This window comes from Sus scrofa, chromosome 17, assembly GCF_000003025.6.
Source record: "Sus scrofa isolate TJ Tabasco breed Duroc chromosome 17, Sscrofa11.1, whole genome shotgun sequence".
In the NCBI taxonomy this organism is placed as follows: domain Eukaryota; kingdom Metazoa; phylum Chordata; class Mammalia; order Artiodactyla; family Suidae; genus Sus; species Sus scrofa.
In genome coordinates this window covers 11687646-11714716 of record NC_010459.5, presented here as the reverse complement: position 1 = coordinate 11714716, position 27071 = coordinate 11687646, and the positions used below count along the sequence as shown (strand labels likewise).

The 27071-nt window shown below is 45.1% G+C and overlaps 1 protein-coding gene across 1 annotated transcript; it reads right to left on the bottom strand.

Annotated features, from left to right (window-relative positions):
* Positions 360-27071, bottom strand: CHRNB3 (cholinergic receptor nicotinic beta 3 subunit). Its single transcript, XM_003359872.5, has 6 exons — positions 26680-27071; positions 21211-21362; positions 18345-18389; positions 5392-5501; positions 3923-4805; positions 360-1362 (listed from the first exon to the last, which is right to left on the bottom strand). The coding sequence occupies exons 1-6, from the start codon at positions 26732-26734 to the stop codon at positions 1228-1230; spliced, it is 1380 nt and encodes a 459-aa protein (XP_003359920.3). The 5' UTR covers positions 26735-27071; the 3' UTR covers positions 360-1227.

Genomic DNA, 27071 nt, shown 5'->3' with positions numbered 1-27071 from the left:
CGCAGGAAAAAAAAAAAAAAGGAGGAAGAGGGAGGGAGGGGGGAGGAGGAAGGGAAGGGGGAAGGGGAGGGAGAGCAGAGAAGAGGAGGGGAAGGGGAGGGGGAGGAAGAAGAAAGAAAGAGAACTGAGAACCTCAGGGTACTGCTGAAATGGATTCGAGCAGGAGTTTCTGTCGTGGCTCAGCAGTTGACAACTCAACTAGCATCCATGAGGATGTGGGTTTGAGCCCTGGCCTTGTTCAGTGGGTTAAGGATCCGGCATTGCTGTGAGCTATGGTGTAGGTCATAGATGCGGCTCAGATCCCTCGTTGCTGTGGCTCTGGCGTAGGCCGGCGGCTACAGCTCCGATTCAACCCCTATCCTGGGAACCTCCATATGCCACAGGTGTGGCCCAAAAAGACAAAAAAAGAAAAAAAAAAGGATTACAGCAGATGACAGGACATAGAAAACATCATCAGAGAATGTTCAGTATTTCCGTTTTCTAGGAAAAGACAATGGGGTATTCGTGACCACCCTCCTGGTAGCCAAAGACATTGTTTCTCCTGATATTACTTTGCTCTGACTTTAAAGCAGGTTGCAATTCGCAGTCACTCTGGTTCACCATCAGAAAACCCTTGTAAGGCCATAAAGGAGCCCTGAGGAATGCTTGCCTTAGAGGAAGATCAGACTGTTTTGAATGAATACCATGTCTTGGGGGGACTTGAGGTACCACTCTTGAAATCATCCTAATGACAAGTGTGCCGTGCCAGTGCCCTGGTACCAGTTGGAATTGCCCAGCAGCTCAGAACATTGCTACAGAAGAAGGATACACAGCGCCCGCGGGCAGCCAGGCAAAACCACCAGGGACACCAGCAGAAGGACCCAGGTCTGCCCATGTCACCTCTTGGAGTTCTTGGTGCCACTGCAATGGGCCTAGTGTGTCCTGGCTCATGACCTCGGGCCTGGACACAGGATTCCTCCCTGAATGTCTGCAGAAGCCAAGGCAGGAAGGGGTCTTAGGAGGCTCTACTTGATCCAAACCCAACTCACTCTCCTGGCAACACCAATTTACTGTGGGCAGATGCCCAAGGTTCAATTTCCCTGAGACCAACACAGGACACTATCCATGCTCCGGGCCCCCTGGGAAGCATGTGTGTTTGGATGCTGTGTACGAGTGGGAGCGGTGTGATTAGATCTAAGGTGTGATTGTCATTATATGTGGGGTGCAGATTGCTCTGGAGACTTGCTTCTAATGGTAACTGTGTAGCCACATCTTCAAAGCAGGGGTGAAAATCAGAACCGAGCCTGTGATGGATGCAACCAGAAAGAGCCACAGGAAGATCCGGTCGAGAACTTGAGCTGCGAACTTCCAGTCTTGCACCACCTGCAACAGAGAAAACAATGCCTCCCATTCAGGATGCTGGGCAACTGTTCTGAAATCATTTCAAGGGACTTGAAAAGAGTGCTGTTCAGGAGTACCTGTCATGGCGCAGTGGTTAACGAATCTGACTAGGAACCATGAGGTTGCGGGTTCGACCCCTGGCCTTGCTCAGTGGGTTAAGGATCCAGCGTTGCCATGAGCTATGGCGTAGGTTGCAGATGCGGCTCGGATCCTGCGTTGCTGTGGCTCTGGCGTAGGTCGGCGGCTACAGCTCTGATTAGACCCCTAGCCTGGGAACCTCCATATGCTGCGGGAGCGGCCATAGAAAAGGTAAAAAGACAAAAAAAAAAAAAGTGCTGTTCAGATTATAGGCCCTGAAGTTTTCAGAAGCCACTTAACACACCCCCTGCAACACTGGCTTCTCTGGCCTATTTTTTTTCCTAGAGCCACAGCAACTCGGGATCCGAGCCGCGTCTGCAACCTACACCACAGCTCACAGCAACGCCGGATCGTTAACCCACTGAGCGAGGCCAGGGATTGAACCCAAGTCCTTACGGATACTAGTCAGGTTCGTTACTGCTGAGCCACAATGGGAACTCCCTATTAACATGTTTTAAACAACAGACTTAATGTGCTGAGTATTTATATGTCAAATAATGTTTCCCTTCCATTGGGGAAGGATCATTTAGAGGAGGGAAAGGAGGAGTTCCCATCATGGCACAGCAGAAAGGAATCTGACTAGAATCCATAAGGATGTGGGTTCGATCCCTGGCCTCACTCAGTCAGTTGGGGATCCGGCTTTGCCGTAAGCTGTGGTGTAGGTTGCAGACGTGGGTCAGATCCCACAGTTGCTGTGGCTGTGCTATAGCCCGGCAGCTGCAGCTTGTATTTGACCCCTAGCCTGGGAACTTCCATATGCTGCAGGTGCAGCCCTAAAAAGAAAAAAAAAAAAAAATTGAGGAGGGAAGGGAGATGAGGGGAAGAAAGATGAGAATTAATATTTATTGACTTAGTACAAAATCATGAGGCCGAGACCACATGTGCAAAATTTGTACTTGATATCACTAATCCCTCACAGCAAAGCTTCAAGGGAGGTTTCAGAAAACTAAAGCTCAGGGCTTGTCTGAAGTCAAATGGAACACAGGTAGCATCTGGATCCAGGACTGTTTTGGGTCTAAAATCCATACCCTTGCCACATTAAAAAAAAAATAAACTAAATAACAACACCCTCTTCCCTTAGTGAAATATGTACTGTAACACCATGCTTTTATGTTAATTTAAAACTTTATTCTGTTTTCTTATCTCCAAATATTTTGAATAGAAATACCCATCATGGGGGAGTTCCCGTTGTGGCTCAATGGTAACTAACCAACTAGGATCCCTGAGGATGTGGATTCCATCCCTGGCCTTGCGCAGTGGGTTAAGGATCTGACATTGCCAAGAGCTGTGGTGTAGGTCTCAGACGCAGCTCGGTTCTGGCGTTGCTGTGGCTGTGGTGCAGGCCAGCAGCTGTAGCTCCGATTTGACCCCTAGCCTGGGAACCTCCATATGTCCTGGGTGCAGGCCTAGGAAGAAAAAAAAAGAGAGAGAAATAGCCATCATCGAAGTTTCCACCGTGATGCAGCTGCTGCTCAGATTTGATCTCTGGACCGGGAATTTCCCTATGCTGAGTTGCAGACAAAAAAAAAAAAAAAAAGGAATATTCATCATCCCACGAAAAATGACAGATAAATGACCAGTAGAATGGGATAACCAACTTAAAATGGAGAATTGGATTATTTTAAATAGAATTACCTCTAATGATAAGACATAGTGCTTAATCTACAGTTGCTTCTCTTTTGTTCATTCTGTTTTTGTGAACTTCTTTCTGAAAATCCATACTAAATTCCCTATTATGCATCAGGGCTTACTTTTTTTTTTTTTTTTTTTTTTTTCCATTTTAGGGCCACAACTGCAGCATACAGAAGTTCCCAGGTTAGGGGTCGAATTGGAGCTGCAGCTGCCAGCCTAAGCCATAGCTCACAGCAATGCCAGATCCGAGCTGTGTCTGCAACCTACACCACAGCTCACAGCAATGCTGGATCCTGACCACTCAAAGAGGCCAGGGATCGAACCAGCATCCTCATGGATACCAGTTGGGTTCTAACCTGCTGAGCCACAGTGGTATCTCCAGGGCTTAAGTTTTATGCATGTGAAGCATAAAGTCACATTCTATTTTATTTATTTATTTATTTTGCGTTTTCAGGGCCACACCCTTGGTATATGGAGGTTCCCAGGCTAGGGGTCGAATCAGAGCTACAGCTGCCGGCCTACACCACAGTCACAGCAACTCAGGGTCCAGCTGCGTGTATGACCTATCCCACAGCTCACGGCAATGCCAGATCCTTAACCCACTGAGCGAGGCCAGGGATCGAACCTGCAACCCCATGGTTCCTAGTCGGATTCATTTCCGCTGCACCACGACAGGAACTCCAGCCTAAGGTCACTTTTTAAACAAAGAGAGAAACTTCCTAAATGAAACAGATGTTAGAATCTCAGTCCCTGCTCAGGACAGTTTGCTCACCTGGCTGATGAAATGCTCCTTCCTCACATGGCTGGAGATATACCTAATGGAATCCGCAGCCTTTTCCAGGAAAGCAACCAGAACTTTTTCTCCTTCACTCATGTGCCTCAGTTTCTTTTTTTCTAGGGCTTTCCCTCTCATTGCCGGCTGGCTGTCCTCTTTATCTGCGAAAGAGTAGCGATCCCTGTGGTCCTTCATGCAAAGCAGTTTAGGGAGTTTCTGCAGGAAGAGCCTCTTCACCCAGGGGGCCATCGGGTGGTAAGTGGAGGAGGATCGGTGGTGAACGTTAATGACAAACACCGTGACGATGATGGACAGCGTAACAAAGATCATAATGAACAGGAGGTACTCGCCAATGAGCGGGATGACCTTGGAGGAAGATGGGATGATTTCTTCAATCACCAGGAGAAAAACTGTCAGGGAAACCAGGACGGAGGTGGATAAGGAGAGCTTCTCCCCCTCGTCGGAAGGTAAGTAGAAGACGAGCACCGTGAGGAAGGACAGCCCCAGGCAGGGGATTATCAGGAAGAGCGTGTAGAAGAGCGGCAGGCGGCGCAGCACGAAGGCGTAGGTGACGAATGGGTACCGGCGCATGCCCTCTCTTCTGCTCCCCGCCCTGCCCTTGGCGTTGAGTATTTCCCACTCCCCGTTGTCGAAGAAGTCCTTCCTGTCCACGTTCTCGTCCACCAGGACGAGGTCCACCATGGTCCCGTCGTAGGTCCAGGATCCGAACTTCATGGAGCAGTTCTGCCTGTCAAAGGGGAAGAAGGTGACGTCCATGGTGCAGGAGCTTTTGTAACTGGCGGGAGGCGTCCACACCACTGTCCCGTTGGATTTCACGATGGCCTTGGTCATGAGTGAGCCTTCGAACCGTCCATCAGCACTGTGGCAAAATGGTGCCCTTGATGGTTAGTGGAACACGTATGAGCAGTTTTTTGTTTTCCCACCAATGTACTGTGTGTGTTTTATTACTTTCCTACCACAATGTCAAACCATATATATATATATATATATTTTTTTTTTTTCCCTTTTTTGGGCCATCCTTCAGCACATGGATATCCCTGGCCAGGGATCAGATCCAAACTTGCAGTTGCGACCTAAGCCAAGTCCTTTAACCCAATGTGACAGGCCAGGGATTGAACCTTCACCCCAGTGCTCTCAAGATGCCACAGACCCTGTTTTCACCACAGCTGAAACTCCTACATTTTCAAAAGGAACATTCTACAGTGTCAAACCATGTTTTCAAAAGGAACAATTCTCATGTGTGTCACTGAATCATCTCCTGTACAGCAGAAATTATCACAACATTGTAAATCAACTAGATGTCAATAAAACTTTAAAAAATGAAAAAAAAAAAGGAACTACTCTCTTATAAACGTTGTACACTCCTCTTAATTATTTTGCCACAATTGGGCTTTTCTATTTCAACTCCTAATCTGATCAGTGGACTTTTCTTCCATGATACTTACTTTTCAAAGAGGACTATGTCAGGAAGCCAGAGAGATTCAGAAGGAACTTTAATTGAGTGAATTCCACCATATTCATCTGGATTCCAGCGTAATTTGTGGTCGGTCCATTCCTGCATGACATTAACATACTGGAATTTAATTCTGCAGACTCAAGGTACTAGGGTTTGGAATCTTGATGTTAATTTTCTAATCTATTTTATCTATCCATCTATCTATCTATCTATCTATCTATCTATCTATCTATCTATCTATCTATCTATCTATCTATCTATCTATCCATCCATCCATCCATCCATCCATCCATCTATCTATCTATCTATTTTATCTATCTATCTATTTATCTATCTATTTATTTTGCTTTTTAGGGCTGTACCTGCGGCATATGGAAGTCCCTAGCTAGGGATCGAATTGAAGTTGCAGCTGCAGCCTACACCCCGGCACAGCAACACCAGATCCAAGCCATGTCTGTGACCTACACCACAGCTTACAGCAATGCCAGATCCTTAACCCACTGAGTGAGGCCAGGGATCAAACCTGTGTCCTCATGGATACCAGTTGGGTTTGTTTCCACTTTGAGCCACAATGGGAACTCCCTAGTGTTTCTTTTTTTTTTTTTTTTTTTTTTTTTTTTTTTTCTTTTTTATTTTATTTTTTGTCTTTCATATTTTTGCCTTTTCTAGGGCTGCTCCCACAGCATATGGAGGTTCCCAGGCTAGGGGTCTAATCCAAGCTGTAGCTGCCGGCCTACACCACAGGCACAGCAACTCGGGATCCGAGCCATGTCTGCAAACTACACCACAGCTCATGGCAACGCCAGATCCTTAACCCACTGAGCAAGGCCAAGGATCGAACCCGCAACCTCATGGTTCCTAGTCGGATTTGTTAACCACTGAGCCAGGACAGGAACTCCCCTAGTGTTTTATTTTAAATGGGAAATTCATCCTCTAAACCTTATGACCTTGTCCGTGGCTCATGGCAGTTCAGGTTACTGCTTGAGCTGTCCTGTTTTTTGGATGGTGCCCTCACACCTGTGTGGTCCGGGATTTCCAAAATTGCCAAATCTGGAGTGCCCTTGTGGCTCAGTGGTTAAAGATCCAGCATTGTCACTGTTGTGGCACAGGTTCAATCCCTGGCCAGGGAACTTCTGCATGCTGTGGGTGTGGCCAAAAAAAGTTGCAGAATCTACCTCCCAATGAAAAGGCTGAGCAGCAAATACCAGTTTCCTGATTTATTTCTTCAGCCTCTTTTCTCCTAAGCAACAAAAGAACAGCAAAGATAGATCTAATTCTGTTTATCCTAGGAGATTTGGTCCATGATAATGGGTGCAAGTGATTTTAATTATCAGTCGGTAGTCTTAGACCAACATCCCCCCGATACGTTAATATGCAACATCCAGATCTGCTGACCACTCTTGATGACATTATAACTTTCATCCAATGGAAAAAATATTTTCCAAGAATGTCCTTTGAAGTTCTAATCTGAATTTATTTTGCAGGCCACAACTCCAGTTTGAAACTACATTCCTGACGTGGTTAGGCTCCAGATGCTTGCATATTTTGTCTTGTAATAGAATGAAATCATTTAGCATGGTTTATGGGGGCTGATGGGTCCAGAGGAACAACCCTGAGCATTAATTGATCGGATTATGAAGGTCAAGAGAATGATGTTCGGATGACCCAATTACAGTGGAAGTGGGCCTTCTTAAAAAGATTTGGGATCTAACATCTCAGGAAATCCGACCTAAAAATTCAGTTCTTCTATTCCACTATCCGTCATGTAGGCAGTCGAGGACTGATGCAGGATAATATTAAATGACATTTCAGAAAGGTAGGAGGGAGTGCCCAGTGTGAGGCTTCCTGGAGCCCCAGTGATCCCAACTTTGTCATTAAAAAATCAGGAGTCAGCAGATGGCTGATTCAGTACATGGTGAACTATTGAAATATGCATGATGCCTGGAAAATGATGGACCCGCACACTCTAGATAAGACTTTGTCTCTCTCAGACAATATTTGTGAGGGTTGATCCTTGGAAAAAAAAAAAACTTTAAAAAGATATAGGTCTTTAACAAGCTACAGTCGAGGAGTTCCCATTGCAGCTCAGCGGGTTATGAACCTGACTACTAAGGTTGAGAATGCAGGTTCAATCCCTGGCCTCACCCAGTGGGATAAGGCTCCGGTGTTGCTTTGAGTTGTGGTGTAGGTCACAGACGGCAACTTGGATCTGGCGTTGCTGTGGCTGTGGTGTAGGCCGGCAGCTGCAGCTCCGATTAACCCCTAGCCTGGGAACCTCCATGTGCTGCAGATACGGCCACTAAAAAAAAAAAAAAAGCTATAACTGAAAGGATAAAAAAAAAAAAAATTCACGTGCATGCTTACGGAAAACATGCATACGAAGACTGACAGTTTAAGAGCTTAAACTAATAAAGTATTTACCATGTTTACTTGTACTCACAAGCTTCTGTCTTCCTCTGCCCATGTTAAAAAGCAAATATAATTTCCTCCCTATGAATAATTTGCCTCCTGCTAAGGAGGCTTCTACTATGGGCAGCCAGCCTGAATCTCAGAAATGTTGGAAGGAACTCAGAGCAGCCTTTTTTTGTTTGTTCATTTTCATTTTTATGTTTTAAAAATTTACTTACAATAACATTCACTCTTTTTGTATACGACTCTATATGCAAATAGTTGAATAGTCACCAGCACCATCAAGACACCAGAACAGCTCTGTTTCCTCCAAAATTTTCCTCATGGTGCCTCTTTGTAATCAGCCTCCCCTGCCAAATCCCCAATTCCTGGCAACCACTGACCTATTTTCTGATCCTATAATTTTGCCTTTTCCAGAATGTCATCTAATGGAATCATAGAGGGGATAGCCTTTCCACTCTGATTTCTTTTGCTTCTCATAATGCATTTGGATTCTTCTCTGTTGGATTAGCAGTTTGTTCGTTTTTATTAATAAGAAGTATTCCATTGTGTGAATATACCACAATTTTTTTATCCATTCGCCAGGTATGATATTTGATTCTTTCCAGTTTGTAAACGATTATAAATTAATTCACTATAAACATTTTGTAGTTTGTTGGGAGTGAAAAGCACTCTTTTTTTTTTTTTTTTTTTTCCTCTTGGGTAAATACCTAGGAGTGGGATGGCTGAGCTATATAGTATGTTTAACTTTATATGAAACATACTGGCTGTATAATTTTGTGTTCTTACCAGCAATGCATGAGAATTCTGGCCATTTGGTGTCATCTCCAGTACTGGGTATTGTCGCATTTAAAGTTTAACTACCTAACGATAGTTGTAAAGTGGCATATCATTATGATTTTTTTTTTTCTTTTTACAAACCTATATCACATGGAAGTTCCTGGTCCAAGGGTCCCATCAGAGCTGTAGCTGCAGGCCTACTCCTCAGCTTGCAACAATGCCGAATTCTTAACCCACAAGGCTGGGGATCTTACCCATATCCTCATGGATACTAGTCAGCTTCCTAACCTGCCAAGCCACAACGGGAACTCCTCTTTATGATTTTTATATGTAACTTCCTAGTGACTAAATGTCTTCATGTGCTTGTCATCCATACATTTTATCTGGTGAAGTGATTCTTAAAACTTTTACATATTTTTGATTGGATCATTCGTTATCTTATTACTGAGTTTTTAGTCATTTGTATATATATATATATATATAGAGAGAGAGAGAGAGAGAAATGAGAGAGAGAGAGAGAATATATTTAGGAGTTCCCTGGTGGCCTAGCAGGTTAAGGATCCAGAATTGTCACTCCTGTGGCTAGGGTCACTGCTGTGGTGAGGGTTTGATCCCTGGCCTGGTAACTTCCACATGTTGTGGGTGCAGCCAAATAAAAGTAAATCTTTTTTTTTTTTTTTTTTATTTTTTTGCTTTTTAGGACCACATCTGCGGCATATGGAAGTTCCCAGGCTAGGAGTCAAAACAGAACTGCAGCTGCTGGCCTACATCCCAGCTACAGCAACACCACGTGGGAGCCACGTCTGGGACCTATACCACAGCTCACGGCAACGCTGGATCTTTAACCCACTGAGTGGGGCCAGGGATCGAACCTGAGTCTTCATGGATACTAGCTGGGTCCATTTCTGCTGAGCCACAACAGGAACTCCAGAAAAAGTATATATATTCTACGTGAAAGTAGATCTTAGCAAGGAATAAGCTGCAGGCACACGGGCAATGAGCCCTGGGGATGGACATGGGGTGAGCTGGCTGGGTTCCTATACTCTCACTCCGTCTTTTGAAAGAGCATTGGTGAGCACAGCTAGTAAATGCCAACGCAGTTCCTCTGGGAATGAAAAGATCAAAAAATCACCAGAAATCAAATCTCCTGCTTCTGGAATCCTGTCTCCTTTCTTCTATAAACACAGCCTGTCTTTACCTAAGCCCAGCTCTACCTCCAAGGAGGGAGGTGGATAGCTCAAATTCTGGGTGCAAATCCCAGCAAACACACATCAGCTGTACAGACTGTTCTCAGGGAAGTGGGTCAAGTCCCGGGGTGAGAAATTGTTCAACCAGAAAGATTTGTCTTGCAGCAAAATAAACAGCTGTGGCCAGAGGTAGTACAGGGCCAGTGGTTTGTAGGCTCACAATTTAGGGGGATCAATTCTTCATTTTTTAATCTTTTTAGGGCTGTACCAGCGGCATATGGAAGTTCCCAGGCTAGGGGTTAAATCGGAACTGCAACTGGTGGCCTATACCACAGCCATAGCAAAACCACAGAGCGAGGCCAGAGATGGAACCCATGTCCTCATGGATTCTAGTTGGTTTTGCTACTGCTGAGCCACAACAGGAATTCCTGGGGAGGATTAATTCTTTCCTAAGTATGCAAAGCCCATACCAGCCCCAAGCATGGCTGCCTTGTCCTCCTAGCCTGGGGCTGCCTCAGACAAGAATGTGCAAACTAACAGGGAAACAACCACTACACTCTGTGGTCATGGCCTCGAAGGGGGTGGTTTGGGTGTAAAGATACAGGACAGGGAAGGAGGTTCTGATGAGAGGACATCATAGCTGAGACAGAGGGAAGGAAGGAGTAGTGGGTGCCACAAAGGAGGGAGCAGGTCTGCCATCGATGTGGCCAGAATGAACAGCAGATGTGAGTGGATGGATGAATGAAGGACATTCCTGAATATTTGAGGAGGATACAAATACATCTCCAGTGGATTCAGAGTGCTACATTCCTGGCCAGTAAGGAAAAAGGAACAGTGAGACTTGTGGTCAATGCTGCTTACTTTGGGATACCCAGGAAAGAGAGGGCACTGAATTAGAGTCCAAAGTCTGAGTTCTAGATAGAGAAGCCCTGGAACATCCTTTTACTAGCTGTGCTCCTTTGCGGCGTTGAGCGAGACATTCCTACCACCTTGGTGTCCTTTGGTAGCCAGACCTGGAGCATCGGAGATGTTCTCCCTGACCCGCCCTTTGGAGGGGCTCACAGAATTTCCACCAGAATGTGGTCCACCCGGGGGGGCTGGCCGAGCCCACACTGCAGGACCACTGCTCCTGTTAGAGCCAGCTGTGTCAGGGCAAGAAGTCGGAGCCAGCTCTCTGAGGAGCTCTGAGACTTCCTGGTCACATCCCTGGTCTCTCGGGAAACCCTGAGGACATTTGGAGATTAACTGTCTCTCCCTTTTTCAAAGAGGAGATTAGAGACAATTAGCCAGCGCTCCTGGGGCTGGTCCTGGTCAAGACTCCCCAAGCCTGGCAGAAACACCAGCTCCACTGTGCAGCCGTCCCGGGGTTGAGAGCTTGTTAGTGCAGGGAACAGGGGAGCTCAGGCAGGTCAGGGACAAGTTACCAAGTTAATCTCTGACTGAGAAAAAAAAAATAGAAAAAAAAAAACCCCAAAACCCAGGAGTTCCCAGCTTGGCACAGTGGAAATGAAACTGACTAGGAACCATGAGGTTGTGGGTTCCATCCCTGGCCTCGATCCGTGGGTTAAGGATCCGGCGTTGCCGTGAGCTGTGGTGTGGGTCGCAGACGTGGCTCAGATGGGCCCATACCGCTCTGCCGAGAGCGGCCCAAGAAATGGCAAAAAGGACAAACAAACAAACAAACAAACAAACAAAAAACCACACTGGCCTCCTCTGCCAAGGCCAGATTGAGGCTGTAGAAAGAAAAGGAAAGCAAGATGGTGAGGAAGCCTGAGGTAAATTCCTAGATGTGGAATGCCACTGCAGGTTGTGGAAGATAAGCAAGCTTAGGGGAGGTGGCCTAGAGCTTTAAGGCAAGGCTTAGCAGTTTGTTAAGAGACAAACCGACTTCTTGGTTTCTCTAAAATCCAGCTCCGAGGAGTTACCCAATGGGTTTGTCACATTTCTAAACTTTTTATTGATCTAAAATAGGAATGAGGAGCTCCCTGGTGACTCAGTGGGTTAGGGATCTGGCCTTGTTGCTGCTGTGGCTCGGGTTTGACCCCTGGCCCAGGAACTTCCCCATCCCTTGGGTGCGGCCAACAAAAAAAAATTTTTTTTTTTTAATTTTCCCACTGTACAGCAAGGGGGTCAGGTTATCCTTACATGTATACATTGCAATTACAGTTTTTCCCCCACCCTTTCTTCTGTTAAAAAAAATTTTTTTTTAATTAAAAACAAACAGGAGGAGTTCCTGTTGTGGTTCAGCAGAAACGAACCTTACCAGTATCCATGAGGATGCAGGTGCAATCTCTGGCCTCACTCAGGGGGTTAAAGGATCCTGCATTGCTGTGAGCTGTGATGTAGGCTGCAGATGAGGCTTGGATCTGACGTTGCTGTGGCTGTGGTATAGGCCAGCAGCTGTAGCTCTGATTTGACCCCTCGCCTGGGAACCTCCATATGCCACAAGTTCAGCCCTAAAAAAAAGAAAGAAAAAAAAAAAATCCGATTGGGAATCAGTTGTTGGAGAAACAACACCGGTCTAAGATGTTGGCCTGGGCAGAGGTTGAGGGAAGTTTTATTTTCCTCAAGGTTGCCATGGGGATGAGACAGCAGCCTGCTCTCAGATGCAGTGCCTGAAACCCAGCCTCTCAGAACCTTACCGGTTAGTTGGAGTTTGCCCCCAGTTATGCTGGGTGCAGGGCCCTACACAGTGCCTGGCACATAGTGGGTGCTCAGGAAGTGCACTCGACATCTGTGGCCAAGATCATTCACACGAAAACAACTAGGCAAGGGGCCAACCTCTCATCATTAAAGACAGGATGGCTTCATCTTCCATCACCTTTAGGGCGCCCGCAATGCAGTTTTCCTACCCTTGACCATGACAAGGCAGAATCCGAACCGCTAGGGCAGTGCGTACCTTCTCATGTGGTTTTTGTGAGTCAGTGTTGATATCTATTTATGATTTATAGCGTTTGGATTACTCTCTGGAAATACAAAGGAGGCAGACAAACGAGTTTGCAAAATAAAATCAATGGCATAAAAATAGCTCCACGTAGAGGACTTTTCTCAGGATGTCACTAAGAGTGTGACTGTAAAGGTCTGGTTGAGAGAAGAGAAAGGTCGAAACATACCAGACAGGAACTAAGGAAATAGAGGCTAAGGCAGAGGAATTGGGTTAAAAAAAAACAAAAAACAAAACAAGCATCTCAGTTGCATATGCTTCCAGCATATGCTTTTTGTTGCAAGTAGGCAGAATTTTATTCTCTCCGTGGAAATGAACTAGGGAGCGTTTTTCAGTGTCTGAGAGGGGAATGAGAAAAGATGGACGTTTGGTCTTTTTTTTTCTTTTTATGGCCACATCTGTGGTGTGTGGAAGTTTCCGGGCTAGGGATTGAATCAGAGCTGCATCTGTGACCTACGCCACAGCCCACAGCAACGCTGGCTCCTTAATCCACTGATCGAGGCCAGAGATGGGACCTGCATCCTCACAGACAGCATATCAGGTTCCTAACCCACTGAGCCACAATGGGAACTCCCAGTTTGGTCATTTTTGACTTTGACTTAGGTAGGCAGGGATGGAGAGTTTCCTGTAGGTTTGCTCTGATGGGAGAGTTTTAGGAAATTCTGTTAGCAGGAAGCCTATTCAGGTGGGTCACAATTTCTCCATCTTCAGGGCTCGTAGGACTTCTCCTCATCCTGCAAGATCCAGCTTAAATGCCTCTTCCTCTTGGAAGCCTTCCCTGATTTACTCCCTGTTTCACTGTCATTATTGTAACGACAAAGTACCTTATGTGTATACTTTTCTTACGGTATTTACCATATTACAGTAGTTATTCTTACACAGCTAACACCATGTCCTCTCCTTGAAGGCAGGGCTGTGTTTTGACTTCTGTACATCCAGGATCTAGCGGAGTGCCTGGATCTCAATAAACCCTCTAGAATCCATGGAAGATGGAGTCGATTCAAGCCTCCTTCTCCCCTCAGTATCTTTCTAGGCCAACTCCACGAGACATCCCAGATGGCCGTGGTAGTGGTGGGGAATCAAAGCCTTAGAAGACCAGGATAAGAACTAGACTCCACAGTGACAGGCTGGAGAGGAGAGCCTGGCCCCTTCTGTCAGCTCCCTTTAGTCTGAGGAAGGAGATGGTTTCTCTTTTTTCTTTTTTTTTTTTTTTTAAGGCCACACCTGTGGCATTTGAAAGTTCCCAGGCTTGAGGTCAAATTGGAGCTACCGCTGCCAGCCTACACCACAGCCACAGAAACACCAGATCCGAGCTGCATCTGCGACCTACAACACAGCTCATTGCAACACCGGATCCTTAACCCACTGATCGAGGCCAGGGATTGAACCTGCAAGCTTGTGGATGCTAGTTGGGTTCTTAACCCACTGAGCCACAATAGGAACTCCAAAGACCATTTCTTTACACAAGCTAGACTGCACTTAATAGTGTGTAACCTGAGACAAATCACTTCAGCCCTCCATCCTCAGTCTTCTCACCTGCTGAGTGGGAATAATCATAGACTTATCTTAGCAGGGGCTGCAAGCATTGAACGAGTGAGTTCATTCCCAGGACACATGCAGCATAGTTACCAGGCTGGAGCTCAGTGGATCTTAATATTGTCGTTGGCTGCTCTGAAATGGAGATCTGTGTAAAACGCTTATGGTGATTTCTTTTAAATGTCAATTTTATTTTCTTTCTTTTTTTCTTTTTCTTCTTTTTTGCTTTTTAGGGCCCCACCCAAGGCCTATGGAGATTCCCAGGCCAGGGGTCCAATTGGAGCTGAAGCCGCCAGCCTACACCACAGCCACAGCAACACCAGATCTGAGCCACATCTGCGACCTACACCACAGCTCACGGCAATGCCAGAACCTTAACCCACTGAGTGAGGCCAGGGATCAAACCTGTGTCCTCATGGATCCTAGTCGGGTTTGTTAAACTCTGAGCCAGGATGGGAACTTCAATTTTATCTTCTTTTTATCATTTGTTTTCTCTTGTCCTGTTTTTCACCCTTTTCATTTTTTTGGGGGGGGAGCCGCCCCACCCATGGCAGGTGGAAATTCCCAGGCCACAGCAATGATGGTACTGGACCCTTAACCTGCTGAGCCACCAGGGAATCCTTGCCCTTTTAGTTTCAAAAAGCCAAAAAAAAATGTGTAAAATAACATCATGGGAGTTCCCATTGTGGCTCAGTGGGTCAAGAATCCAACACAGTATCTGTGAGGATGCGTATTAGGTCCCTGATCTCGCTCAGTGGGTTAAGGATCTGGTGTTGCCACAAGCTGAGTATAGATCTCAGATGCAGCTCTGATTTGACTCCTAACCTGGGAACTTCCACATGCTGCAGGTGCGGCCCTAAAAATGAAAACACACACAAAAAAAGTAACATCACTGTGGAGCTCCAATGCCTCCTTCTCCATGCAGCCTTCCCTGCCTGCCTCCCAGGCCAGGCCCTAGATTCTCCTTCTTTTTTTTTTTTTTTTTTTTGCTCTCACATTGTTTGTGCCGTAATGTAGCCCTTATTGATTAATATCTACTGTGACGTTCCCACTCCAAATCTGTTTTACAGAATTATTGAGTAATGATAACCCACTCTGCTAACTCAGAGAGACTGAGAAATGTAAATGGATAAGATTGATGACAACCCACTGCAAATTAATGCAATGAAACCATGTTATTCTCATTGTTTCTATGACACGGGAACCAAAGCCCCCAGCTGGCTTTTCTGTCAGTCAGCTACTACCCCCACTCCCCACTTCTCCTTGAAGATTTCTTTTGCTCTGTTTTGGGTGTTTGGATTTTTAGGTGTCGGTTCTGGCTTGACCTGGAGACACTCACTAGGCCACTGTGATTCTGGGGCATGATTTTCTGGAAGGTGTTCCCAAAATACGGCTAAGGCCTGAGGAGTAGCAGCTTCTTCTCATGTCTAACCTTGTTCTCTTTGGCTGAAATGACTTCTTGTTTCCAAAGAAGTCCTCACTATCTCAAAGGAAGAGTGTTGGACCACTGCTTTATGTGTAAGAGCTTAACCTCAAGGAGCAGGCGGAGCAGGTGTGCGTGAAACGGTGAGAATCTGTTTTTTCATTTTATTTTTGCTGACTTCCTGAGCCTATTCACCCTTTAGCAGAAAAGTTTTTCTTCTTTACCCTGAAAGCTCAAATATGGGACTTCTTTTTTTTTTAAATTTGTTTTGTTTTGTTTTGTTTTGTTTTCCCACTGTACAGCAAGGGGACCGAGTTATCCTTACATGCATACATTTTTTTTTCCCCACCCTTTGTTCTGTTGCAACATGAGTATCTAGACAAAGTTCTCAATGCTACTCAGCAGGATCTCCTTGTAAATCTATTCTAAGTTGTGTCTGATAATCCCAAGCTCCCGATCCCTCCCACTCTCTCCCTCTAAATATGGGACTTACTGATTTTTATGAATTCTAAGCACCTCCAAATTCCACAGCCTCTAAGGTACAAAAGTGGATAAGTCCTGAGGAATGAGATAGGTATATCGAAAAATACATTTATTTAATATTTTTTTTCTTTTCATGGCCACACCCTCAGCATATGGAAGTTCCTGGGCAAGGGGTCAAATAGGAGCTGCAGCTGCTGGCCTACACCACAGCCATGGCAACACTGAATCTGAGCTTCATCTGCAACCTACGCCACATCCACCACCACGCTGAATCCTTAACTCACTGAGCGAGGCCGAGGATCAGACCTGCATCCTCGTGGACACTATGTCAGGCCCTTAACCGGCTGAACCACAACAGAAACTCCTAAATTGTAATTTTTATATCTACATTCCCAGCTTATTACTTTCTCCTGGACTTTCTTATTTGCAAATAAAATAATATGCAGATCCATTTCATAGCAGGTGAACATAGCTCCCAGGTAAAGAATCAGAGGACTAGAAACTAGTAAAAATAATTATTATCATAATTATTCAACTTTGATCAAAGTTTTTGGCCGGTAGAAATTTTATGACAGCTGATGACATCTGGGGAATCCCCTAACAGTGTCATTTATCCATTGTTCCTTATAAACCAGATGGAACCTTACGAATCAGAAAGAATTGAACAAACTTACTAAACTTGAATAGATGACTAACACCTGTCAACATGAACACATGAAAAATGTTGTGCGCATATTTAAATTTTTTCTTTTTTTCCTTTTTGGCCACCCTGCAGCGTATGGAGCTCCTGGGCCAGGGATCAGATCCAAGCCACAGTTGCAATCTAAACCACACTGGATTCTTAACCCACTAGTGGTGCAGGGCTGGGGATCAAACCTACGACCCAGTGCTCCCAAGACACCACTGCACCACAGCGGGAACTCCTATGTTAAACTTTAGCAAGATGCTTAACATAGCCCCACCAGGAAGATTTTCAATCTCTAGAACATGATGTAGTACCTGGATATCTGTTAAAAAAAACAAGTGATCACTAACCAAAAAAAAAAAAAAAAACAGCATTCCTGTCGTGGCTTAGCAGATTAAGAACCCAATTAGTGTCCAGGAGGATGCAGGTTCGATCCCTGGTCTTGTACTCAGTGGGTAAGGATCCAGCATTGCTGCAAGCTGTGGCATAGGTTGCAGATGCGGCTTGGATCCCGTGTTGCCAGGGCTGTGGCATAGTAGACCTCAGCTGAAGCTCTGATTCGACCCCTGGCCCAGGAACTTCAATATGCCTCAGATGAGGCCATAAAAAGAAAAACAAACAAAAAAATAAAAAGTAAGCAATGAAATCAAACTTTTCACTTTCTATCAAGGAAGTGTCAATATTTTTTCCTTTACATGACATATGCAAACTTGGGTTTTGAAGGGTAATTATTTCCTGCAACTCTAGAAGGAGCGCCTCTGAACAGGAAGCAGGCTACGTTCAAGCTAAGAGCTGAAAACCATTCATGTGCTTTGTAGTCATGTCAGGGATCGAACCTGCAGCCTCCTGGACACTAATTGGGTTCTGGCCTGCTGAGCCATCATGCTGACTTGGGCTTCACCAGGTTCTGAAGTTGATGGTGGGTGGCCTGTTTCCTCTTTCAAGGGAAAACATTTAGGACCATGAAGGACCAGTGAGGAGGAGGAATTTAACATCCCTGATTTTTTTTTTTTTTTGGCCAAGACCTGGGCATGTGGAAGTTCATGGGCCAGGGACTGAACCCATGTCAAAGCAGCTGCTGCAGTGACAATGCCAGATCCTTAACCTGCTGCACCACAAGGGAACTCCGGACATCCCTGATTTTCTTATCCTGTTACGGTAATTTGAACGGGGGACAGTTGCGCAATGGAGCCTTTCCCACTTTCTCCAAGTCACCAGGGGACCAGCACCCAGGCCTCTGTGTCAGAGTTACCCCCCTACCTGCCACCTGCGGACAGACCCATTCCCAGAGCAACAAGACAGAGCGAGGTGTGCCTGTGAGCTTCCAGACTGCCCTCTGACTCTCTCCAAAAAGAATAGACTCTCCCCAAAGACTCCCAAATATCTCCCTGAAGAACCAGGATGCTCTTTAAAATAATGATTTTTCCAATGGGAGCCTTTCTTAGTGGAAGAGAATGGAAACGGGGAGAGGGACAGGCCTTGGACTGACAGTTACCTGTTTGAGCCACACGTTTGTTGTCATCAGCTGATTCTTCTCATCCTGAGAAAATAAAAAAGGAGGTCAGTTCAGGAGTTCCCACTGTGGCTCAGCAGGTTACAAACCCAACTAATATCCATCAGGAAGTGGGTTCGATCCCTGGCCTCACTCAGAGGGTTAAGGATCTGGCGTTGCCTGCTGTGGTGTAGGTCACAGACACAGACTGGATCTGGTGTTGCTATGGCTGTGGTGTAGGCTGGCAGCTGCAGCTCCGAATCGAACCCTAGCCCAGGAACTTCCAGAAAAAAAATAATTAATTTAAAAAATAAAATTTAAAAAAGAGGTCAATTCAAATTAGGTGAAACTGTGCATTGGAATTTTTTTTTTTTTAATTTTTAGGACCACACCCGAGGCATATAGAGGTTCTTAGGCTAGGGGTCATATTGTAGCTACAGTTGCCAGCCTACACCACAGCCACAGCAACTTGGAATCTGAGCCACATCTGCAACCTACACTCCAGCTCATGGCAACGCCAGATCCTTAACCCACTGAGTGAGGCCAGGGATCGAACCCTCATCCTTATGGATACTAGTTGAAGTGTTTCCTCTGAGCCACAATGGGAACTCCTGGATTATTATGATTATTATTATTTTGTCAGAGAGACTTCTCTGAGTCTTTGAAGGTCCAAAGTGAAAAGGAGCCTCAACTTAAGAACAATGAAATGGTACTGGGACCTGAAAATATTATGCATATTTTGCTTAAAGTGAAGAAGAATAATTAAAGCAAGTAGCAGGAGTTCCTCTTGTGGCTCAGGACCTGACATAGGGTTAAGGATCCAAATTTGTCTCTGTGAGGACACAGGTTTCATCCTGGGCTTCACTCAGTTGGTTAAGGATCTTTGCCTCAAGCTGTGGTATAGACCACGGTTGCAGCTCTGATTCAGCCTCTAGCCTGGGAACTTCCATGTCCCACAGGCGTCACAGTAAGAAGAAAAAAAAAGGCAAGTAGTTGTTCACTGTGGTGATATTTATATAAAATTGCATAACTGAAGGAAGGCTTGGTAAGGGTGTGAAGTAGAACAAAACATTAGCTAAATCAGAAATGGGCTTTGCATGCTTTCTAGAAGCCATTGATCCTTGGGGGTGAGTGGATAGGGACAACCGGGGAGAATTATTCTAGGCCTTTGGGGACTACAGCAGGATGATTTTGCAGAATTTGGTTGTTGTTGGTGGTGGTTTGTTGTTATTTATTTATTTATTTATTTATTTATTTATTTATTTTTGTCTTTTCTAGGGCCGCACCCATGGCATATGGAGTTTCCCAGGCTAGAGGTCTAATGGGAGCTGTTGCCGCCAGCCTACACCACAGCCACAGCCACAGCAACACCAGATCCAAACCACATCTGCAACCTACACCACAGCTCATGGCAACTCGGGATCCTTAACCCATGGAGCGAGGCCAGGGATCGAACCCAAAACCTTATGGCTCCTAGTCGGATTCGTTAACCACTGAGCCACAACGGGAACTCCTTTTTTAAAGTTTTTTAAATATCATTTTATGACTGCACCTGCAGCAGAATTTGGTTTTGTAAAGTTCACTGATTTCCCCAGGGACATCATGGCAGAAGCGTGAGCCCCACGGGAAACTTAGCAGAGAATGTTCAAGTATGGGTGTGTCAGGGGGAAGGTCTGGGGTCCTGAGGGGACCCGAGACAGGATGGGTCACCATCTGTCCTCTCTCCCTGCAGGCACCCCTGCCCAGCCTGTCTCAGCCCTGATGATACTGAGTCAGTCCTGGCTCAGCCGGGCTCCTGCCCTGGTGTTCACCTTGGCTGCTGCAAAAAACCACCAGGGGCCTGGCTGCCTAGCAGCCACATCCCCTGCGCCCCCCAGGCAAACAGCCCCCTCCCCACCCACCCAGCCCTGTCCAGCCCAGCGCTGCAAGGAAAATGACATTCTCCTCCTTCTTTCCTCAGCTCATGGCTCATTTCAGTGGTTTCTGGGGGCAGATTTTTTCTCACAGTAAGTTATTTATTTATTTATTTATTTTTAATTTTTTTTGTCTTTTTGCCTTTTCTAGGGCTGCTCCTGTGGCATATGGAGGTTCCCGGGCTAGGGGTCCAGTCGGAGCTGTAGCCGCCAGCCTGCACCAGAGCCACAGCAACTCGGGATCCAAGCTGCGTCTGCAACCTACACCACAGCTCATGGCAACGCCAGATCCTTAACCCACTGAGCAAGGCCAGGGATTGAACCCACAACCCCATGGTTCCTAGTTGGATTCGTTAACCACTGAGCTCCGACGGGAACTCCCAGTAAGTTTTTTTGTGTTTTTTTTTTTGTTTTGTTTTTCCTTGCCAATTCTTGGGCTGCTCCCTCAGCATACGGAGGTTCCCAGGCTAGGGGTTGAATCGGAGCTATAGCCACCAGCTTACGCCAGAGCACAGCAAATCGGGATCGAAGCCGAGTCTGCAACCTACACCACAGCTCACGGCAACGCCAGATCCTTAATCCAGTAAGTTATTTTTAAAACTAACCTGGGAGTTCCCATTGTGGCGCAGTGGAAATGAATCCAACTAGTATCCATGAAGATGCAGGTTCAGTCCCTGGCCTCGCTCAGTGGGTTAAGAGGATCCAGCGTTGCTGTGGCTGCTGTGTAGGTTGCAGACGATGCTCAGATCCCGAATGGCTGTGGCTGTGGTGTAGGCCAGCAGCTGCAGCTCCCATTCAACCCCTAGCCTGGGAATTTCCATATGCCATGGGTTCGGCCCTTAAAAAAAAAAAAAAAACCTGAACTGGCCAACTTGGAGAAAAGAAACAAAATCTTAGACTGGAGAACAGGTGAAGAAAAGCACGCTCTTTTCAGGTTGGGGCAGAGGCTGACTCACCACATCCACGAGCTGAGATATTTTCAATCCAAAATATACTTTTATGGTGTCGTTAGAGTGTAAGACAGGGCGCACCCATTTCTGGTAACTTTGGAATAAGTGTCTGAGCAGAGCGTCTTCTGCTTCGGCGATGGACCTGAATCCTGCAGAGGCTGCAAGACAGAGGGAACCAAAGTTAACTGGGGACGCAGGGTGGGTCCACATCTGGATAGGCGTGTCTTTTTTTTTTTAATTTTTAAAATTAAAGTGCTGATTTACAGTCTTGTGCTATTTTCTGCTATCCACCAAAGTGACTTTGTTATACACATATATACACTCTTTTTTGTTTGTTTGTTTGTTTTTTAGGGCCCCACCTGTGGCATATGGTTCCCAGGCTAGGGTTCAAATCGGTGCTGCAGTTGCCAGCCTATACCACAGCCACAGCAACGCGGGATCCCAGCCATGTCTGCAACCTCTGCTGAAGTTTATGGCAATGCCAGTTCCTTAACCCACTGAGCAAGGCCAGGGATTGAACCCGCATCCTCACAAAGACAACATCCGGTCCTTAACTGGCTGAGCCACAATGGGAACTTCTGTTTTGTTTATATTTCTTTCCATCATAGTCTCTCCCAGGAGACTGGATATAGTTCCCTGTGCGGTATAGCAGGACCTCATTGCTTACCCATTCTAAATGGAGTAATTTGCATCTACTAACCCCAAACTCTCAGTCCATCCCTCTCCCTTCCCCCCTGGTGTATTTCTAAATAGCCTGATTCCGCAAAAACAGTATGCTGAGCACACCTCAGCAGCATCCCCAGGCACACAGCTGTAAGTATTCATTTCTATTCTATTTCTTCAAAGTTTTATCTCTATGCGATGATGGAAGTTCACTACACATATCATGGTCATCATTTCACAATGTTTGTTCGTCCAATCATTATGCTGCACACCTGAAACTTACATCGAGCTGTATGCCAACTTCATCCCAATAAAACGGGAAGAAAAAAAATCAATAAAAGTAGACTCTAGACTTTACTCAGACCTTTACTTTCTCACAGGACCTTCCCTTCATGAGGTCAACACATGGACCCCAAAGGGATCAACCACAATGTCGCCTGAAAAATAATGCATAACCTAGAGGTTGAGAACTAAGTTTTATTTGGTGAACAAAACTTCCAAAGAAAACGTAGTGGTTGCCTGGCCTAGGAACTTCCATATGCTGTGGGTGCAGCATCCCCCCCAAAAAAGATGTGAGCCTCTCATTTTACAGGTGCAGACCCAGGGGAGGCAGGAACGGAGGTGGTATGGCCTTCTGACTCCCAAGCTGTCATCTTTCCACCAGCCCATGACGTTCTTTGAGGATTGAGGAGGCATAGAATTTCCACCATGACCTTATTGCCACAAAATAACTGTTGCAACAATTCACTTCTATGAACCCATATTCATTGTTACTGCTATTTTTTTTCTGCACTCGCGGCATGTGGAAGTCCCCAGGCCAGGAATCGAACTTAAGCCATAGCAGTGACAATGCTGGGTCCTTAACCTACTGAGCCACCAGGGAACTCTGCTACTGCTATTTTTGTTGCTGTGTTGTTGGCACTGTTTTTTCCAAACTGTTGTTTCAAGCTATTGCCCAGAAAGACAGTGTTCCAAAACCAGGTTACAGGTAGCAGCTGTTTGGTTGGGGGGAACACTGGTGTCTGTTAACCCCGGAATTATTCTATATTAGATTATGTTATTATTAATAATTAATATGTATAATTAATAAATTAATAAAACAAATAAATAAATACTACTTAATAATGTTAATATATTATTATATATTATGTAGCCAGCACATGGCAGGCTGCTTTGCTGGGGGTTTGGTGAGGGGGTGTTGAATGGGCACTGCCCTGGGGTCACCCTCCAGGGAGGCGGACACCCAGCACTTTACAGTGACAGGCAGAGCCATCTTGCTTCAGACTGGACAGGGTCTGCCCACAGTCCCCTGCCACCCCCAACACACACACACACACACACACACACACACACACACACACTAGGTCTCACACACATCTTCAGAGGGCAATGTGCTGCCAGTCAGAGATGCTTTTCACTGTCTCTTTTGGGTAAAAAAAAGGAGTTTCGGGTTCCCGTCGTGGCGCAGTGGGTAATGAATCTGACTGGACCATGAGGTTGCGGGTTCGATCCCTGGCCTTGCTCAGTGGGTTAGGGATCCGGCGTTGCCAGGAGCTGTGGTGTAGGTCACAGATGCGGCTCGGACTGGTGTTGCTGTGGCTCTGGTGCAGGCCGGTGGCTACAGCTCCGATTCAACCCCTAGCCTGGGAAACCTCCATATGCCACGGAAGCAGCCCTAGAAAAGACAAAAAGACAAAAAAAAAAAAGGAGTTTCGTGGGAGTTCCTATCGTGGCCCAGTGATTAATCCCTGCTATCCATGAGGATTCGGGTTTGGTCCTTGGCCTTGCTCAGTGGGTTAAGGATCCAGCATTGCCTTGAGCTGTGGTGTAGTTCGCAGACGTGCGCGGCTCGGATCCCACGTTGCTGTGGCTCTGGCGTAGGCCGGTGGCTACAGCTCCGATTGGACCCCTAGCCTGGGAACCTCCATATGCCGCAGAAATGGCCCAAGAAATAGCAAAAAGACAAAACAGAAAAACCCAACAAAACTTAAAAATGAGCAAAATAAAACCAACTGGTGAGTGTAACAAAACAGAAACAGACTCACAGATCTAGATACCACACTAGTGGTTGCTAGGGAGGGTGGAGGAAGGGGAGGGGAGTAAGAGGTACATACTATTAAGAATGAAACAAGCCACAAGGATGTATTGTACAAGGTGGAGAATATAGCCAATATTTTATAGTAGCGGTAAGTGGAATATAACCTTGAAAAGTTGTAAATCACTTTATCATACACCTAAAATTTATATAATATTATAAATGAACTATACTTCAATTTAAAAACTTAATAGATGAAATTTCCCATGATTATTTATGGTTTTATTGAAAACAATACTATTGTGTATCCTCAGTGAGGAGAGTAAAGAAATAATTGAAAATGATTACATTGAAAATGGATAAATAATAAGGTCTTTCTGTACAGTTTAGGGAACTATATCCAGTCTACTTGGATAGACCATGATGGAAAAGAATATTTTAAAAAGAACATATATGTATATGTATAATTGAGTCACTTTGCTGCACAGCAGAAACTGGCACAATATCGTAAATCAACTATAATTTTAAAAAAGAAATAATTGAAGAATTTCAAATCTCAGCAAGTATGGTTGGGAAAGCCTTTTTTTTTTGTTTGACACCTTTTGGTGTTTGTGTGTGCGTATATATATGTATGTGTATGTATGTATATGTATATATCTCTTTTTTATGGCTGCATCTGGACATATGGAAGTTCCCAGGCCAGGGGTTGAATCAGAGCTGCTTCTGTGACCTATGCCACAGCCACAGCCACACCGGATCCTTAACCCACTGCGAGGCCAGGGATCAAACCCCCATTCTCACAGAGACAACGTTGAGTTCTTAACCCACTGAGCCAAAATGGGAACTCCAGGGTTTTGCCTTTCATTATCACCACCTTGTCCAAAAAAAAAAAAAAAAAATCATACCACAAACACAGTAACTAACACGGACAGCTAGCCCGAAGGTGGACTCAAATAATAAGACTTTCATGGATACTTGCTAGCTTGAGGGTTTCTTAGAACATGTTTATTTTATCCCCCCTCATGTCCCACATGGTGGATCTGTTTCTAGGATATGGTGGATCCACAATAAATATTTATTGAGTGAATAAACACACATCATCCTGTGACATGTCAGAGTGAGGGGAAGATAAATAAGACACAGTATCTGTTTCTGGGTTCAGACATAAACACACAAAGTATGAATTAGGAACACAAGAGGAGTTCTGTTGGCCGTAGATAAGGATCCTGCCCCTGAAGTCAGAAACACAGAAGGGAGGGCTTGTCCCTTGAAATTTGAAAAATGTGGTTTAGGTAAAAAAAAAAAAAAAAAAGCGATTTTCTTAATGTGTGATACAGATCTAAAAATAGACTCCAGTGGCTCTGGGAATTCTCAGAATGAAATTCAGGAGTTACTCCAGGTTATTCCATGGATTTCCTATAGCTCTGGGACAGAAATAGACAGACTCAAATGCTGGCAGCCCCCAGGGGAAAACCGAGGACCAGGCTCTCCTCTGACTGCAACTTTCTTATGTAATTGCTGCTGGGCACAGCAGAGGATGGAGGCTGGGCAGGTGAAGCAAGAGTGTTTATGTCAATCACCCCTGGTTTCTCTGCAGAAAGAATGGGAAGAATCGATTCTTGCATAGGAAATATGTGCTAGTACATTAAGGCAGAAAAACATGATTTGCATAGATGTCGATGGTTAGTTACTTTAATGATAAATTGCATGCTAAAACACAGGAAGTTGATTATTATTTTTGTGATTGACAAGTTGCACTTCAGAGTTTTCAGAGAACAGATTTAGTGATATTTGAAAGTGGGTTTGACACTCTCTGCTCTTAGAAATGACTCTGTTTTCGAGTCCCAAGTGGTGGGGAAAGACAACATTTTTGGAACTGTAATCATGTTCAGATGTGTGTGCCTTACAGCCCTATGATTTTTAAATCCAGGATTTATTTCAGGATTTGGGCAAATCTATCTCAGTGCCTCCCCATCGCCATCTGAAAATTGCAGTAATCACATGTGGCTACAACACTAGTGACAGATAAATACAAAGTGCTAACAGAACAACACAGTTTCTCACCATCTGGCTCCTGGCTCTGTATGGTTTCTGGTGTCAGTTTCCTGTTCTTAAGTTACAGGAAAAGCAAAACGATTCCAAAACCCAGAAAACTGTCAGATGACAATGACCGTTTCTTCCCTAACCTTTTTAGTTACTTTCCCCCTTTCCTCTTCACTCTCTTTTTATTTGCCCTCATTTTTTATTCAGTATTCCTCTATTTTCCTCTCCATAACCATCATAGAATACTCACACAGGCTCATAGGTATTTGAGATACATTTTTGTTCAATTGTGATATACAATCATACTAAATATTCCTACATACATAAAGCAAGTATTTCTATATCCACATGATATGTTGGATAATTATCTACACACAGCTCTAGTGAATATTAATAGATATGCTATTAAAAGGTTGATGCAGTCAGTACCTATGCCAAATATCTTAACAATTCTCTGAGTTCCATTTAGTGCATTCACTAACATTTTCTTCACTTTTATATCCTCCTACCAAGCTCATAAGGATTCAAAAGGAATAACACAATAATGACAAAAGCATAAAGGTTATGAAATTCATAATTAAGATTTCTTTACAATGTAACAGATTTCACAGAATTGGTCACCGGAGCCACACCTTAAAAGGTTATCCTAAAGATACTACACCCTGCACTTTGTGATTCTAACATTATCAGCACCAACAGTGATCAAGTTTTAATCTACTTTAACTTGAGCTTACCTGAGCCGGTGACACCCAGGGCGCTGAGCACCAGGACAAAGGCTGCCAGCATCATGACGGCCGCTTGAGAGATGTGATTCCTTCTCTTTAACAGCAAGATATTTCTATCCAAAAGGGGGTGGGAGAAAGAAAATGCAGGGCTTCAAAGTCTAAAGTGGGACCAGAGAAAGTGGCGCCCAGAGAGGGCGTCCTGGGCTCAAACCATCCACATCGGGTGACGAGTGATGTCTCTGAAAGTACACCTCGTTGGTTTCCAGCCAGCTGTCAGATCGTGTAAGTCTGAAAACTATCTCTGGGTCCTAACTCCTGACTTATTAATTCACTCTCTGGCCAAGAGATGCAGGGCAGGGGAGAGAGGATGATGACTTCTGAATGTGCTAGTTCTCATGGTT